Source organism: Plectropomus leopardus, chromosome 6, assembly GCF_008729295.1.
Source record: "Plectropomus leopardus isolate mb chromosome 6, YSFRI_Pleo_2.0, whole genome shotgun sequence".
NCBI lineage: Eukaryota > Metazoa > Chordata > Actinopteri > Perciformes > Serranidae > Plectropomus > Plectropomus leopardus.
The window spans coordinates 17,650,822-17,668,307 of record NC_056468.1 but is presented as its reverse complement, the minus strand read 5'-3'; the positions used below and the strand labels follow the sequence as shown (position 1 = coordinate 17,668,307).

The window sequence follows — 17,486 nt, the reverse complement described above, 5'->3', positions numbered from 1 at the left end:
TTTAATATTGGAAAAATTCCACATTCTCATGAGTAACTAACAGTCCCCAAGTCCTCCTATTTTGTGGTGCCATGTTGCTGTAGTTATTGACAGAAAAAAGTCCAATATACCATTTTCTGTTTTTGTAAGGGGAATGGGTGTTGCAAACAGGAGGGGCACTTCAGATATTTTATAAGCACCAGGGAGGGAGTTGTGTTTTTTGATTTGACTTGGGGGAAATATGGTTAAATTGTTCTATTTTTTATTTTAATAAAATACCGTCAGTAGCTGAAAACTCACAAGTGGGGTTCAAAGCCATGTTTTCTTTTAAAAATTCCCTAACCACACCGTGTCTTATAGCCAGAAACTGTGAAATATGCTCATTCATAATGAAGGGGGGTCACACATTTTCCCCAGTCAGTCAGGGAGGCTCAAGAAGAATATCTTTAACCTTGGGAGGGTCATGATATAAATAAAAAAAACAAAAAAACAAAGTCACACCCCCAACCACTGCCCTACTCTGATAAGTACAGTCTGTTACATATATTTTATAATTATGTGTTTGATAAATTTTACATGATCCAATGTTACATTATTCTGGATTCATTTAACATTTGATTTAATTCTTTATTTTTTCTTCTTTGTATATATCTTTATGTACAGTTTTGTATGTATTAATGGACTTTTTAAAAATTTTTAAAACAGGAATGATGCTCTTTTTTACCCCCCCTCCCTGTTAATTCATGATAGATGGTAACTTTGTAAATTTTCCAATTTGATTCAGGAGAAGCTCAATATGTGTTCATTTTTTAGGCTCTCAGTGATACCATTTGTCTAGATGATACAAATCCTCGAAAGTGCCGCTTATGAATCTATAGACCTTTTCCCACGGCAGACATTTTAACATGTAGTTGAAGAAAAAGCGCAGGTTTGTTTGATGGCTGCATTCCACTTAGGGGAGGTCCTGGTATTGTACATGATTACTGATGGAATAGCTCACTTGCTAACTTTATGGAACTGAGCCTTCATTATTTTTTATTAATGTCAACTGTGCTATTTTGATATGTCAAAATCTCTGCTGTAAAGGTCCACTGTTTTCATATCTAAAACAAATGCTTCACAAACTCCAAAGAACACAAGAAGACACTTGTAATGTTTTATTATGGCACACACAAAATGGAACCATAGTCATAAGGTATGTATTCAGAAAAGAGAACATTAGTTTTTTGGTATGTAATATCCTTTTAGTGTCAAGTACCAAAACAGTACTTACGGTGAGGAAGAGGAGCCAAGGACCAATAAAGGAATGCATCACTCCTCCAATGAGTATTTTTATATCAATCACTCACCCGGTGTTACATTGAATTTGTGGAGGAAACTCTGCATCCAAAAATGCTGAATGAATGGAAGTCATAGGGTCTGCGATTAACAACAGCAAAAGTACATCAAAACATCAGTTTACAAACCCTTACACGACTCCCCAAAACACATGCATTTTTTTAAAAACATGAGTATATATAAAACTGACCTTAAATATCAGAACAAAATTCAACATTACACAGGGTTGTAACTGATATACAGATTTTCATTTGGAGGTGAAGTGTTTGAAGTCCTGTTTTGGTGTTTTTAGATATTAATAATGACACAAACAGAGATGGTAATGAAGTTCAGGAATGCGGCAACATGATCATTTAGTATTCAGTGCATTTCTGAAGAAAGAAAAACAATTAACCCTACTAGGTTAATTCATGTATTGTGCAGATGTTACACCCAGATGGCTGACATACGGGGTAGAGCTTTGGTGGTGGGGGCTGTGATGCCCAGTGACAGTACATATTAGATTATTTGTAAAGATAAATCTATCTAGTACAAAAGATTTCTTCTTTGTAGACTGGACCCCATGTTGCATGATGTGAAGGTGCAGGTTGTGATATTTATAATACTGATATATTGATTTTTGTTGTGTATATGATTTTATATAAAATAAATTGATTTAATTTGAAACCAAATTTCAATATAATCTATGTATCATGCTATTCAAATCAAATGTTACTGATCTGAATGTGACAACTCTTATTGCTGGATCCATGAGAATTATAAACATTTTGACGCCTAAGAATTGGGTCAGGACAAGAAAATATTGAGGAAAAAAATGTTCTAACATAAATATTTGCATGCAATACAGAAAATAATTTCGAAATATGTTGATGAAAATGAACAGATGAGAAAAACATGTAGCATTTGGCCCTTTGATTATACAAACGTTAGGACTGTGTTGTGAGATGCCACTCTGTTTTTGGAATTCATTTTTCAAAGATACATTTTGGGTCAAAAGTGGTAAAAGAGGAATGGCACAGACCTTACGGAGAGAAAGTGGAACTGGCCTTTCTGTACAGTTTATAACAAACACACACACACACACACACACACACATACAGTACACACATGCAAATATACTATGGAAAAAACCTATCCTTTCAAGCACCTGCATCTCTTTCCTTCATTTCAGACACAAATCATCACGGTCGCTTCTTTTAGATCCATGTGTAGATATGATCAAACTGAAGTACATACAAGTAAAATAAAAAGTATGATTAGAAGGCAAGATGAACTTCACTTTCAATAATAGTGTCAGTGCAGGACTACATCTGTGAAAACAGAGTGACATCAACTTCATTGTTACATTGCACAAATGTAGGAGTAGCAGCTTTGGGTTTCAAGTGGCCTTAATGTTGAAAAAAAGGAAATATAGCTGCCAAAAGACAATATATTAACCTTAATTTTCCTAATTAGAAGATACACATTCTATAGTAAACCAAATTAAACCTCCGGACCAGCTTATTTTTACAGGCAAGGTCTGATGTAAGGCTAAGGGAAAGACTTCTGGATCAAGAAAGCTTTAAGTTTTAAGGGTCAGACAGAGATGCCCTGTTTAACACACTTATACTTAATTATAATTATTATAGTTCTACATTTCTGATTTTTTGGAGGCCGTACATAGGGCTGGAATATATATCAAACAGTATAGATTTTAATCTTTTTTTTAATTATATACATGGATATTTAATGTATCTTAGTTTTTAAATTTATAGAAATGTTATTTTGGATTTAATCCAACATGATAAATATTATAGTTACACTACGTTTCCTTATTTGAAGACGTACTGTATCTTTTGGTTATGGCGATAATTGTTTCACTCAATAATATTCTGCTGCAGCTATATGCATGATATGTCAACAAATGTTGGAAAGTGAAAGTGCAAAGTAAAGAATGACTCAAAAGAAGATAGAAAAGGGCAAACAGGAGCATGACAACAACTATCAGAGACCAAACCCAGTCCTGCAGTGTGAGTCTAGGCAGCACCAATAACCATTGCTACCTCAAATGACTGACATATCTGAACCAAAATCACCTGACAGCTCAGTCACCATTGACAAGGGCTGAGAGGGTTGGGCAGTCAGGTAACACCCAGACGGTAAGGCATTCTGGAAGAGGGTTGTGCGGCCTCTGGCTCCGACAGCTGTCCTTTATTTTCTTACTTTTAGGTTACTGTCGTGTTAAAAAAGCAAGTCTACATTTCAGTAACATTATTACTGTTGTGGCTGTTCAAAGGCCACGCCTTGTTTGTCGTAGATCTCCTTCAGCAGCAGGAGGGCTGTATCCTCAGATTCCCTAACAGACAGAGAGGGGAAAACATCATTCATTTGACTTAAAACTCTAAATCAGAAAGTGAAATAGGATACAAGAAGAGAAAATATCAGGAACACTAAAAAAACCCAGCACAATTATGTGGTCCACCCCTCCACAGGTATGCATGACTCACCAGTAGCACAGATGAGACTGGATGGCAAAAAGATACTCGTTGAAGCTCTCGATGGGTTTTTCCTGAAGTACATAGTCGATTCTTCGTCCTCCGTTTAACATGCCCACTTTGATCTCAGGCTGCTCCGCCTGCTCTGCTGACACTGAGGACTCTGCCTCCTCACACACTCCTGCAGGGAAACAGGTAAAAAAAAAAGATGAGTCTGTAAAGGGAGACAACAAAAAAAAATTACAATAGCCAGAAGCAGGTGTCTGTTTTAGCTCATACTTTTTTGTAAAACCAGAACAGATCAGACAGTGGACAGGACAGTGGCTGCTGTCTGCAACAAGAAACATTCAAACCAAAAAAAAAAAACCTGGTTAAATTCAAAACAGTGCAGTTTAATTTACTTAATTTAGGTGGGTAAAACTCATATTAGTCTACAGCCCAAATACCTTCATCTACTCACTCACCCACAGGTGCAAATGTGATGTGTCAATGTCATAAAGGTGGGTCAGTGTTGTGAGTTTTAAGAGTGATCTCAAAAGGGCTCAGCACAAAGACCAAATGCACTACTGATGAACCCTAAACTGCTAGTCTTATTGACTATTTATGACAATCTACCTCTGCATTTACTAGCTTCTAACTCTGACGTAATAAAAAAAAGATTGAGTTAGAAGCTAGTTACATAACATTGTAGTACATCCTGAAGAGTGTCTTTTTTGGGATCTTGCACTGCTAAACTTATTACAAAAAGTGAAGGTTATAAGGCTAAAAGAAAAGCTATGAGTCCTCCTAATGTATAGTGGGTGGAAAATAGGACAAAAAGGTCATGGTGTAATTTCATCTGTCTGTTCTAGCAGCAGCTGTCTCCTCTGTGAATTACTTTAATAAAATGACAGCCTAAGTACTACAGGTGCTGTAGAAAAGAGCAGGGCATGTACCTGCATGCAGCTACTGTAGGTGACCTGCTACTGATGAATGACATCACCTGAAGGTTGAATTACTCTATGAAAACAACAGTGATCACTACTATTCAACTCTCTCATTTGTTCTGCACATACGAGAGTGTGCCGTGGGCCTGTTACTCAATGGTCTCTGATGTTGACGAGCAGTCAATAAACTGAACCAATCAGAACTGTCGGCAGGAGCAGGAGGGAAGGGCCTCAAGGGGATGTCAGTAAATTAAATGTTGAGTTGAAGACTAAATGTATGGGAGAAGTAGTGAGGTTAAGCACGGAGGAAGGAGGGGCAGAGGAGGAGTGAGAGCCTGGTGCGATAATGACATACATTACATAACATTTGCTCTTTGTTAGGGAGCTGATGTGCCAAAATAAACCACAGAAATTGAGTACTGCCTTTTTTAAATGCTAATTTGGCAGGTGTTGCAGCATAGTCTTACCCATTAAAAATGGTAATGTTAGTATTTAGCTATGCCTTTTTGTGCATGTTTATTTTCCAGATTCAAACAAGGGAAGTTAACTGGGACACACAGAGTGAAAGAAAGTTTTTATGGGCTGATGATTTTTCAGGTTTACAGAAAAAACAGATTGCAAAGCTATAATCAAGCTGGTTTTACTCGTTTTTCTCGTATATTCAAGCCAAGTGATTATCCTGGCTTACCTTGGAAGTAATGCTTATGAAGGGCCCTGGGCCACTCCAGTATTTTAGTCCAAAAATCAGCTCTTTTCTCTTCCCTCTTAGCAGAAGCAGTGACTGCTGCTGAGGCTGAGTAAAGTGGTAAGGGGTGAGGGAGGCAGGAGCAACCACCACCAGAGCAGGGGAGGGGAGGGTGGCAACATGCAGAGAGGGTTGAGAGGGGTATAAGGAGACTGGGTTAGTCAAACTCTTGTGCACGCTCTCTCTCACTCACACACACGCACGCACACAAAACGTCCACAAATACACAAAGGAAAATAGAAGTGCTTTGTCTACCCTGTGCCTCTTGAAGATCTCTCTCTATTGTAGTTTCTCCTTCATCCACTGGGGGCAGTGCCGCAACTGGTAGTCTTGAAAAGGACTGCCATGCTGTCCGTAATGATCCTAAAACATTGTTCTTCAAATCCATGCTCATACGGGTCAAGCTGTCCTTTAGTTCTATTAGACAAAGAACAGAGATTATCATCAAGCCGACAAAACAAAAGCCCACACTACAATGTTGTCTCACACAGAGAAGGAGAAAGAGAAAGACAGCCTTACCCAGGTGCATTCTCTTGCGGCCTTTATGGTGAGGGATCAGCATGGGCTCCAGATCCATCTCTGTCACAATCATAGGCTCTATCCGATAGGCCACAGGATCATACTACAGAGCAATAACGGGGAATAGATGAATGTAACTCTTATTAGATCATCTCTTTCATCATGTAAGAAGAGGACACATGCACTGTTTTTTTGTTTTTTAACTGAATCATCTGGCATTGTGATATGAAACAGCAGTTTCTCGGTTAAAATAGAAAACAAGCTCTGAGTTCCACAGATTGGACTAACGCCATGTCAAGCTGTTGTTAAGTGTTTTTAAGATGTGCAGCATAACCAATGAGGAGTAGTAACACCAGTGACCAGGGCTATGGACAAGATAGATGCTGCTATGGCCATTGTTCGAAATTGAAAAGTATTCCCTAATCGCCAAATATTCACGGTTTTTGTAACTTCACTCTGTCCCACTCTTAAGACCTGGGGAAAACTGGTATGTTGGCAGTTAACTACACGTCACCTAGACTCTGGTGAATATGTGGGTCTCTAGTGATTGGTTAGGTAAATTCGAATCCCCCTCCTCGACAGATATCAGTTAGAGTGAACGCAATGTCAGACAAAGTATTGTTGTTATGTTGATTCAATGCTGCAGTCATCCAAACTGACTTGACCATTCATCTAGAAAGTCCCCAATTTAAAGAAAATTTGGAAACATTCAGAACTGCCATGTTAATGCCTTTTTGTTTGAAAATGGTGTGAAAAAGCTGTAGTTTTTGGAAAATAAAAGCAGGTGTATTTGGAGCCAAGCACAGGATGTGCTCCTGAAAGGGTACATGCTGTAAATATGTGATCACTCACTGGGTGGTAGATGTTGTAAAAGCTTTTGCAGGTTGGGAAGGTGTAGTTGGGATCAATGTGTTTAAGCCCACGAACAGTCAGGAACATTCCAATAGGAGAGCCAAATGCAAAAAAAGTTTGAGGGTGGAAAGCCAGCTGAGGGTAATCAATGGATACCTGTGGAGAGAAGGAGGGGTCAAAAACATGTTGTATTGAATTTGTTTTAAAAAAAAGAAAGTGATTTAAACACAGTTTCTGATCTAAGAAGACAGACAGAGCTATTTGGACAGATGGAAACACTCCTCTGGTGCACAACGGTGTCGACATTCAACATTAAAACTTTATGTCATGACACTAAGGCAGCAGCCAGGCAGTATGACAGCAGGTAAAGGGGAAGACCAGGAAGCTGACTGTTCATGCAGGACTGGATGAGCACAGAAGGAGTGTGGTATTGTGTTGTACGGCTCAATGGGACAAAGATGGTAGCCTCAATCATGGCACAATGTGACTTAGCCGTTGAAACCCTCTTACTCATAAAACAGCGGCCATTTTTTTAAGTCGCCTTGAGTTTTCACTGACTAGACCAGACTGTATATGAAAAGAACCCCCGGGCATAGTGCGATCAAAGAGAGCTAAGGACTACGCCTGAGAGTATGGGGACACCATGTGAGACACACCTGTCCCTTGGCTATGCCTCCATTGGTCTGTCCAGGCAAGCAGGGGGAGGAGAAAAGCAGGAAGGTGACGCATCAAAGCTTTTTTACCAGTTCTCCCAAGCAAAACTTATTAAATGTGTGACCATGCGTCGTACCTGTCCGATGCCCACGTCAAAGTATTCATAGTCGACAGCACTGGTGACAGACTGCGCCCTGTGGAACTGAGACTGCTGCACCGGCAATTCTGAAGACTCGTTACCATCGTGATTTCTGGTCACCTGAGGTGGAACTTGCAGCCCTGGTGGGAGACGTACCACCCCTGTCCTACAATCCTATTTAGATTGAGAAATAAAAAAAGATATTTAACAATACCTGAACTGCTAATAGTTTACAGGGTTATTTAGTAAATTAGCTGCAACAAACAGCCTGCTTCTCACTGTTGTCCACGTAAAGCACTTCCCTTGAATACTTTTATTCTCTCTTTGTATTGCTAAAATACGTAGACTAGAAAAATAATTTCAGGCTATGTCTGACCTCTGGAAACCATTTCCTCCTGACGTAGTTCAAGATCTTCTTCCGAGGTCCAAGAGGAATTCCTAAGTCTTTGAGATCACTGTCTTGGCAGAGAGCCTAAAAGAGGAGATCCATGTGTTTTTAACTATGCATTACAATTGAATTTGTGTTTCCATTGTGTATGTATGTGTGTGTTACCAGTGATTCCAGGTCTAGGTTTTCTGCCTGCAGGGTATCCAGGTATTGCTGTAGGCCCAGCTTGGTGAGTGTCTGCTCAAGTGTGTCACTGTTCAGACGAAAGGGCTCATCAGATGACACCTAGATCACAGGGAGGGACAGAAAGGGATTTTGTTATAGAGAAATATGCAATCCCTTCATCTGTATACTGATGTCATCTTTTACTATGGAAGTCACCCTACCCTATCTCTGGCTTCTGATCCAGTCTTCTGATTAGTTAGCAGGTCAAACAGGATCAGGGAACCTGATGAACAAGAGATGAAGGGTTAGTGTTGGAATTCAACATTTTGACTTGTAACTCTTTGTGTTTCTGTGTTTGTAAAAGTCCTACCCAGGCTATGTCCCACCACTGAAACTGCCCCATTGAACTCAGAGTGTCTCTGTTTAAAGAGGGTGTGGAGCTTGTTGATCTCTGAGGCCACTGTGTCCACTATGGTCTGGCAGTAGGTGGGGCTGTTATAGAAAAACAAGTCCAGCAGAGTGTCGTTGGTGAAATGTCTCAGCCTGCTGATGCTGGGTAAAGTGATCCTCTGGATGTCCCTGGAAAGTGGAGGAAGGCAGAGAAGACCGTTTGACAATTTCCTGCAAGTATTGGAGACTAGGGCTGGACCCAAATATTTGATATTTGAATATTTCTTAATTGGGTAGGTTTTCAATTTAGGGATTCTGACATTTGTTTTTGAAGGTTTTTTTGCAGAGGAATAATGTCATTTCAATGTTTGTAAAAAAATATATTATTATAAGTAGTTTGTGAGTATAAAATGTCAATTATAATAAAAATTGTGACAAGCTGTGTAATGTCCCAAAAGCACATAGAAATGTCATTGAACCCGACACCTCTGGAGTTTGGAAAGCCTTTAATCAGTCCCCCCAGGATTTCGTGATGTTATTATTGCAACAATTCATGTGAAATCAGGCAATCCTTCTGAATTTTGCATAGTGTTAAAATCAATGTTTAACCCCCACCGCCCTTTTGCGTGCCAGCCAAAGTTTTGAATATTCCCTGTTGATCAATGACAAATATCCGGAGCCCAGAAAATAGTACACTGTGGTATTGTACAACAGAGGGATCTTGTTTTGTCCATTATCTCGACCCATACTTACTCATCCACACCAGTGGCATCTCCGTGTAGAGCGCTGTGCCAGTTGACTGGGAGGAACTCGACTCTTCCGATCTGGCCATCCTGCTGAGCACGCTTATAATGAGTAGCCAGGAGGGACAGGGAAGCACTCCTGAAGTCATTTACTGGAGACCGGCAAGAAGAAAAAGAATTCAGACATAAACATAAATATACAGTATACATACCAATATATACATAGTACACAAATTTAAACTTACCACACTGTATGATGGATCTGAAGCGCAAGTCGCATGCAGGGCCAATGCCATGGACCATAAAGACAAGGTGGTCCACCTTTTCTGGTTCACCTTGGAACATACAAAAAAATAAGCCTAAACTGTAGCTAATACTTTGTTAAATGATCTTATATTCTTGTATATTTCCTATTGGTACAAAGACGAGTGGCATGTTAGTTCCCCAAAAGTGAAGTTCTAAGATTTAAATCACCCCCGGGTGGCTGGCTGCAATATAAGTCATAATAACCGCCCTCTCCATGATAACAGCTGGGACATGGGCCAAACTAAAATATGTCATGTCAAATACATTTCTCCCAAAGATGGTTTCTGGCGTTTTAGTTAGTTCGTGCTGATGTCTGTTCATAAGTTTGGTTACAACTAGTTATTTGATGCTATAAAAAGGAGGTGTGGTGTCAGCTGTGTAATAATCAGTGTGCTTGCAATCAATGGTGCTGCTAGTTTTTGGGCAGGACAGGTTTATGGGCGGGAAATTGATTCTGTGGCTCCACTTTCTGATTGCTGATGGACAGATTCTGGCTCCAAATGACATCACCAGCACAAGATGGCAGTGTCTGTATCTGGATATTTTGGCTTCGGTACACAAACACACACACACACACACACACACACACACACACACACACACACACACAAACACACACACACACACACACACACACACACACACACACACATACCATCAGGTATTTCTACAGAGATGTTGTCCACTCCCCTCTTGACTGTTCGAGGACGTGTCTGCTCCGAGGGGGAGGACACCCACTCATCCTGTAATCCTATAGGCTGATACTGCATTATCAGCTGAGAGAGGAGCAGGGAAATGAAGGGGAAGAGGCTTATTAGAGGGAAACAATGTATCTAATTCAGTATTTACTCAGAAAAGCCATGGTGTGGCATTGTTATCAAATTATAGTGCACATTGTGATATTTTAACAGTAGGCTTTACTTTGGGATTGTGTAAGATGACAGTCTCTCCAGTGGGAAATTCCAGTTTCCTCTTCCATTCATCCAAGGTCACTGCTATCATATAGGCCTCCTGGAAAATAGGAGGATGGGAGGGGAAGAAATCAAAGGCCAGCAGATATGAAAAGAGTAAGTGATGACTGGTCTAAGTTAGGACGAGAGAGTGAAAGGAATGAGCAGTGTGATGGTGAGGGTTCAGTGTTGGTGTTTGACTACCTCCAGACTCTTGCTGAAGTCCTCAGGGTAAGGCATGAACCTGGTGTCTTTATCTCCTTTATAGAACCAGGTACAGCGGCGGACTTCAGTGGGACCTTGCTCCCAGTACACAGCATAACGCTTCCTCTCCTTGACATGCACGTCATACCGCTCTCCATCAACAGCTACAACCACCTCAACCTCCCCGTCTCCTACTGCACAAGTAACACACATACAGAAGCACATGTAAATAAGGTTGATGAGACAGTTTCCAAAAGATAGATTTCATGCAAAAAACATGCAACTAGTGCTTTGCTTTAGTTCTGGATTGATTGAGCTCCATGTTTGTGTTAAATGTTTGGATGAAAATAGCACAAGTAAGTTGTGAAAGGTTATAGTCATTCTGGAAAAAGGTATCTGCATGCACAAGCCGTGTGATTGCTAAAGAGTTTCCTTTTCAAGATAAAGTCTTCTGACTTCTGACTTTGCCCACAAGACTATGTAGTTACTCTACAGCATGCTAACTGCTGCAGAGTTAACATGCTCATTGACTTTAGAGCTCTGCATTAGCAGCATCACCAGGAGGATGTCTGCATTCTACTAGAATAATGTGAACTTACCATCTACTGTGTTGGCAAAGAAGCTGCCAGAGTCTTATAGTCTTTGCTTGTTTGTAAAACCCTTGTATAGAATTTAAACGAGGTCATGATTTGGAAATATTCCACTTCAGTCCTTTTTGTTGTTTTATATCTTTCCTTTTGGTGGGGTATGTGTGCGATTATTAATGTACAGTCGACATTCAATATCTTAAGGAATATTACCACACAAAACCTCCTTTAAAACACAATGTGTCACTTTTACATAAGAATACTCACACACTTTCAATATGAAAATCACAGATGTCAACTCTGAATAAATACAACAAAGGCACTGAGTATTAATCGTAATGAGGCTCTCCTAAAACCAGCCTGAAACTGAGCTGCTTGAAAGTTGCTGTTAAACTGTTTAAATGGAAAGCACGTCCTGTCAGGAGAGTAAAGCACCCTACTAGGGACCAGGCCAATTTTGGCAACAGTAATGTTTTGACATTTAATCTTCTTGCAGCTGTTTATAGCACACTCACTACTTTCTTACTGTGAACATACCTAATTACACACAACTTTATACACAGTATACATCTACAGTATATATATTGTGTGTGGAAAAATAATGCATATGCTTACCAGTGTTGCAAGCACTCTCTAATTTGTCAGAGTCTTCTCTGCTGAAAGGAAGCCAAGAGGTGTTGTCATCAGCCCGTCGACAGAAGAACCAGTGAGGCTGCACCTCCTGATAAGGAGCTGGGACCGACTCCGTGTCAAGCATCTCAAAGGAGGATGTGGACGAAGGAGAGGCCTCATCCACTGTAGGCGACACCTGGAGGAAAAACGATGCTAAATCAATATTTCTTCTTCATGTCAGAAATCTTGCTCAGTTACTAAGTAAAGTATACAGCATGCCGGTTGTAACCTGTCCAATGTTTGACTCTGTAGCTTCCAGTATAGGTAAATATAGAAGTCTGAGCTAAGTCTAAGCTCCTGTCGAGGAACCTGAGACCACAAGACAAAGCAAGGGACAGTCGGACAGGAAAGGATCAGGCCTCCCCTTGGCCAGACGCACAAAGCCCTATTATATTCTTTCCTTCTCTAAAAGCTGTCTCTTGTCTCTACTACAGCTTGTAAACAACCTTTTTTTAACTGAATATTTTACGTTCACAAACAATGCTGCCAGTAACACGTTTGGTACACCACTGCTCCTGTTTCAGCCTGTTGAAAGACAGAGCCTGCCACTGCTTGACACAACAATAAACACCCACACTACAAACAGCTGCCAAATCAGCAATCCAATTTGCAGTGTAATGTGCATGCAGCAGGTGCACAGATTTGACAGAAGACTCACAATAAACTGTGAATGGACCTGAAAAAAACTGAAAAAAAAATACTTTCCTGTGTTTGCACTGCTCACAAGACTTGTGATTACAAACTATATTCTGTATATTTAGCTGAATGCCATGCAACACAAAAAACAATCAAAGTTCATTTAGTAACCTTCAGGAAAGTGATTCGTAATACTCCATCCATGCACTTGTATGTTTCCAGTGAATTGTTGAAATGAATCTTAATGATAACTTAAGATAAATGTTGAAATAAATATATTTGATGTAATGTTATACTATGGGCAAGATAAGATTGAAAATCGCAAACTGTATATCATAGAACTTTTTATTATTTTTGGAAAATTCCATAGTCTTAAGAAAAAAATGTCAGATATAAAACCAACTTTCCTGCAGTTTATTAATGACTTTCAACAACATAGCACCCTGTTCACTGAGGTAAAGAACAAAAAGGCTATTAACGCATTTAAGTTATAAAAGGATTACAATATGTTTTTCAGCTTTTGTCTCTTCATTTTAAGCAATTTTATTTATTTATTTTGTCCTTCTGTCTATGCATCTGTGTGGATTTTTGTATTGATCTAAAGAAATGTTTCGTGTGTATCATTGACAGGCAGAAACGCTGACACTACCTCTGAACAGCATGCTGGTTTTGTTGTTTCTTCTGGACTACATGCTGTGTCTTTAAGTGTGCATACCTTAAAGAGGGACAGTATGTTACTATAGCACCTCCCTAACCCACAATTTCTACTTTGCCCTACTATCATTTCACAGACAGTGCAGCAGCTATTTCTGCCTCAGATTAACTTTTCATCTGTTAATCACATTTACTAAGCAGTGATTGATTTAATAAAGCCTTGGTTGCAGGCAAATTATGATGCCTTATATGCTAACTGCATTTTCTTGCTAAAAGAGTGAGTTAAAAATCAGCTCTTTTTCAGTTTAGAGGAACGAATTCTATTTCTAACATTACTGTTGTGACAGAGTATTTCAACAATGGTCTTGAAATTGTACAAAATGTCATGCATTGTTGCATAGCAGTACAATGTTGATTCTATTAAATTTTCACTCAGTGCCAGCTTAAACCTCTTAGAGTTTCCCTGATCGGAGATCAGCCAAGTCCAGGACTGAAAATAGACCTTATTGGGGATAACCCACTGAGAGTGTACCTAAATCCACAACTAGGACCCAAGCAGTCTTCTCTGCCCCTGCAACAGATCAATGAGGAATGATAAAAGGACTGAAAATAAACTTTCCTGTTGATAACCTATTGACAGTGTAGTGCAAAATGATGATATCTCTGAGAGGTCAGACAGGGTCTCTGTTCTGCGCGACAGTGAACATTTCAAAATTCCTCTTGAGACAATACATGCCAGTGACTCATTTTCAGTTTCTCCAATAGAGGGATTTTTTTAAAATCATTATAACATTAATGTGACTGTTACTTATTCTAACAACTTTTTTTGTAATGGAAAACGGCCAAACCACAAAGTCTGTTTCCCATCAATATGCATTTCCCTTTACCTTGATTTTAACTAACCCCATTCCTATCAAGTCATATCTGCTATAACGTAAAAGAAGACTTTACACCCCAGCTGACCACTTGTGTATCACAAACTCAGCCTGTGATAGGTTAAATTAATTCAAATAAATTAATTCATTCGCATGCCTCCAAAGTGGATGAAGAAAAAAACTGAGAAAATTCTCGATGAACTAGAGTAAAAAAGGTCCATGTTTAACAACAGCAAGACTATATCCAGACATCTATTTACAAACCCTCACACAACTAATGCAGTATAATCCAGGGACTCATTTAACCAATCAAATGCTCAGTTCTTCCCAAACAGACCACTCTTTCACACGGGGAACTGAACTAAAGGTGAAACTTATCTCTGCTTTCTTAAAAGCCAGACACCATTGACTAAAACATTAATTTTAAGTCACAAAGAACGGAAGCTGCTGGTCTACCTCTACCTCTATAAGGTATTTTATTTGTGTTATTGTGTGAGTTTGCTGAATCCAAATTAATGCTTTAAAACACTGAAGTCACACAATAACACTGTTGTCAAGTGCAGACCTCTGTGACTTCAATTCATGAAGGATTTTCTCCATTTTTGGATTATTCGTGCAAGCAAAAAAAGTTTTCTTCATGAATTCAACACAAGACAGGGTGAGTAAATGTAGTCTTTTGGAGAGTGAAGTGTTTCTTTAATCTAAAACTAAAACCCAACCATGGAGCTACAGGACACAGACTCTAACAAACAACACTGTTACATCCACACAAAAATCACATAAGCACACTCACCTGATCCGCAGGCGGGTTCCCTGTTACCTCAGTCTGAGTGGAGTGAGACTGATCCTGGGTGTTGATGTTTGGGGCAGCCTGAGATAGACCCCCCTCTGCACCAGGACTGTCTGACATTAGCCCAAGACCTCACCCCAACCCTCAGCTTTGACCTGAGGGGAGCAGGGGGCCACACAAAATCAGGACCTGTAACACCGCAGATGTGCACAGAATGTAAGCAAAAAGGGAGGCTTAACAAAACCATCACAATTATTACATAACATGTTATAGGAGGTATGTCCAAAGTCCGGCCCTGGGGCCAATTGTGGCCCTCAGAGAGATTTTAGACGGCCCTCTGCTTGTTGTTGAAAATATATTTTATGTGCTCCCACACACTATTGGAAGGACTATCACACAGTTTGTAGACTTGTAGCAAGTAGGAACTACGCAAGCAAAACAAATGTGTTTTCATAAACACACAAGAAAACAAGCAAACAAATAGTGACCTAATGGCAAACATTTCCTGCAAGGTAGCAGACATGGCCACAACAAGTAGGGGTGTAAGAAAATATCCATACACTTGAGTATCAAGATTTCATGTTTTTTGATACAGTGATTTTGAGAATCAATAGAGTGCTAGATAGCAGTGCTTTATCAGTCAGTCATATAACTTTGCCATTCAACCTAACAACATATTGTTTACAGGAGCTGTGATAAATACAGATCCTACTGCTCTGATTGCATTGACAAAAGTAAACCTCTCAAAATGTATTCATATGGTGAAGTGGTCTTTATCACAGTTTTCCTTCAAATTAGAATACCACAATATACCGCCTTGCTTACAGTATTGCAATATATTGAATCATAACCTGGGTGGTATGTATTGTGTCGTCAGCTTACCTAGACCTAGAGAAAAGAAGTGTTGAAGTGTGAAGAAGTGTGTTGAATTCGTTTTCACTGAAGATTAAACAGTTGTGTTTGTCTTATTTCTTTTGGATTTTTATTGTTCAAATAACCCACATAATGCCAGGCCCCCACGTACTTTCACATGATCTAATCCGACCCCCATTCAAAAAAGTTTGGTCACCCCTGTGTTACAGCCTGTAAAACCTGCACCAAACGGTTGATGCCCAGTTTAGCATCAACTAGTATCTAATCTCAGCTTTCAGAGGCAGTTGTCTCATCAACTGCTAAACAGCAACGTATGACGCAAAATAAACTACAAACCCACAGGATAATGTGACAGCTAACTGTTAAATCTCACAATGAATGCATGTTATTATGTTGTCGTTAGAAATTTGTCGACCTATCTTGGACGACACTACAATACATCAACTTTATTTCAGACTCTTAGGTCCATGTCAATAAAAATAATAAATAAAAAAACAAGGACAATACAGACATATAACACTATCTTACGCAAAAGGTTATTTCTCATGTCATATTTTACGGAAGGTAACAAACATCATAGAGGCCAATGGTTGTTAGTTGAGCTTCAAGCTAGCTGAGTTACGATGGATGGACCGGCGGCCGCTGGGGTTAACGCCACCGTTTGGATGTCCTGTTTGGTGTTTTGGACATAATAGCACTAGTCACAGTCAGTCGTTAACTTAAACTCACCGATAACTTCATTTACAGTCAATGCAGAGGGTTTGTAAGCGTTGCTTAGCTTGCTCAGGCTAACCCAGCTAGCCAAGGACAGCGTCCTGTCAAACGCTGCCTGATTACGGTGTCCTCGGAAATACTATAATCACGAGCTCGCCGTTAAAGAAGGACCACACTAACCGTTAAATAACGTGTGAAAACAACGGTGTTGACACCGGCAGACTTTTCCTGTTATGCCCGAATCTTCAAAAAAGGGGACAATTAAAGAGTAGACATACGTGAACACAACGTTGAGTGTCTATATAAAGAGTATACCTCATCGATTAACACAATCCTACACTTACTTTAGGTCAGTATTCCGCTGTGACAGTTAAATGCTTAATCAAAACATCTCCAAATCACCACCTGTAATGCAAAATAACCGAACTTCCCTGGATAAAAGTTATATTTCCGACATAATCTGTGTTTCCGATGTGCACCTGAAGGCGACATGAGACGACACAGCATCACCAGGCCACCGCCCCCAAATATAAACCTGACGTCACGAATTTGTAGTTTGTTTGGTTGTTTTTCTGCAGTGAGCGCGAGAGGCGTGCAAAGTTCACCGATGTATATAAAGGTAATCATAATGTAACGTATATTTTTAACTTTTCTACATAAATTAAATAATTTATAAATAATTTATAATTGTAAATCATTACATTTACACCATTACATACATTGATTACTTAAAAGGATGGAATAGACAGACAGATTTTCTCTTTCTATGTTTCTCTGCATTGTGCTCTTTTTATGTGTCTTTGTTTGTTCAGTGTGCTCTTTGTTGTCATCTTTTTTTAAATATATATTTTTCTGTATACAATGCCTATGTTTTGTTTTGTTTTGTTTTTGTTGTATAAGCCTCTGGCTTCTT

At 39.5% G+C, this 17,486-nt stretch overlaps 1 protein-coding gene across 2 annotated transcripts; it reads right to left on the bottom strand.

Annotated features, from left to right (window-relative positions):
- Positions 1-1,122: 1,122 nt before the first annotated feature.
- ddhd2 (DDHD domain containing 2) lies at positions 1,123-17,057 on the bottom strand. 2 transcript variants are annotated; one of them, XM_042488523.1, is made up of 18 exons: positions 16,918-17,057; positions 14,990-15,175; positions 11,975-12,167; positions 10,773-10,966; positions 10,540-10,629; positions 10,274-10,394; positions 9,558-9,647; positions 9,323-9,464; positions 8,550-8,758; positions 8,401-8,462; positions 8,180-8,299; positions 8,003-8,098; positions 7,624-7,800; positions 6,834-6,989; positions 5,982-6,084; positions 5,718-5,879; positions 3,804-3,972; positions 1,123-3,652 (listed from the first exon to the last, which is right to left on the bottom strand). In XM_042488523.1, the coding sequence occupies exons 2-18, from the start codon at positions 15,104-15,106 to the stop codon at positions 3,571-3,573; spliced, it is 2,283 nt and encodes a 760-aa protein (XP_042344457.1). In that variant the 5' UTR covers positions 15,107-15,175; positions 16,918-17,057; the 3' UTR covers positions 1,123-3,570. The 2 variants fall into 2 exon arrangements, with proteins under 2 accessions (XP_042344457.1, XP_042344456.1); XM_042488522.1 differs by lacking the exon at positions 16,918-17,057 and adding an exon at positions 16,589-16,702.
- Between the last annotated feature and the right edge of the window lie 429 nt (positions 17,058-17,486).

What these genes read in the sequence shown, in the direction of transcription:
- ddhd2 (XM_042488523.1), bottom strand. Translation starts at nt 15,106, where the DNA reads ATGTCAGACAGTCCTGGTGCAGAGGGGGGTCTATCTCAGGCTGCCCCA. An exon ending in CTCTGTAGAAATACCTGATG is followed by an intron (nt 9,648 to 10,273) that starts GTATGTGTGTGT and finishes GTATGTTCCAAG; the next exon opens with GTGAACCAGAAAAGGTGGAC. An exon ending in AGTGGTGGGACATAGCCTGG is followed by an intron (nt 8,463 to 8,549) that starts GTAGGACTTTTA and finishes CTTGTTCATCAG; the next exon opens with GTTCCCTGATCCTGTTTGAC.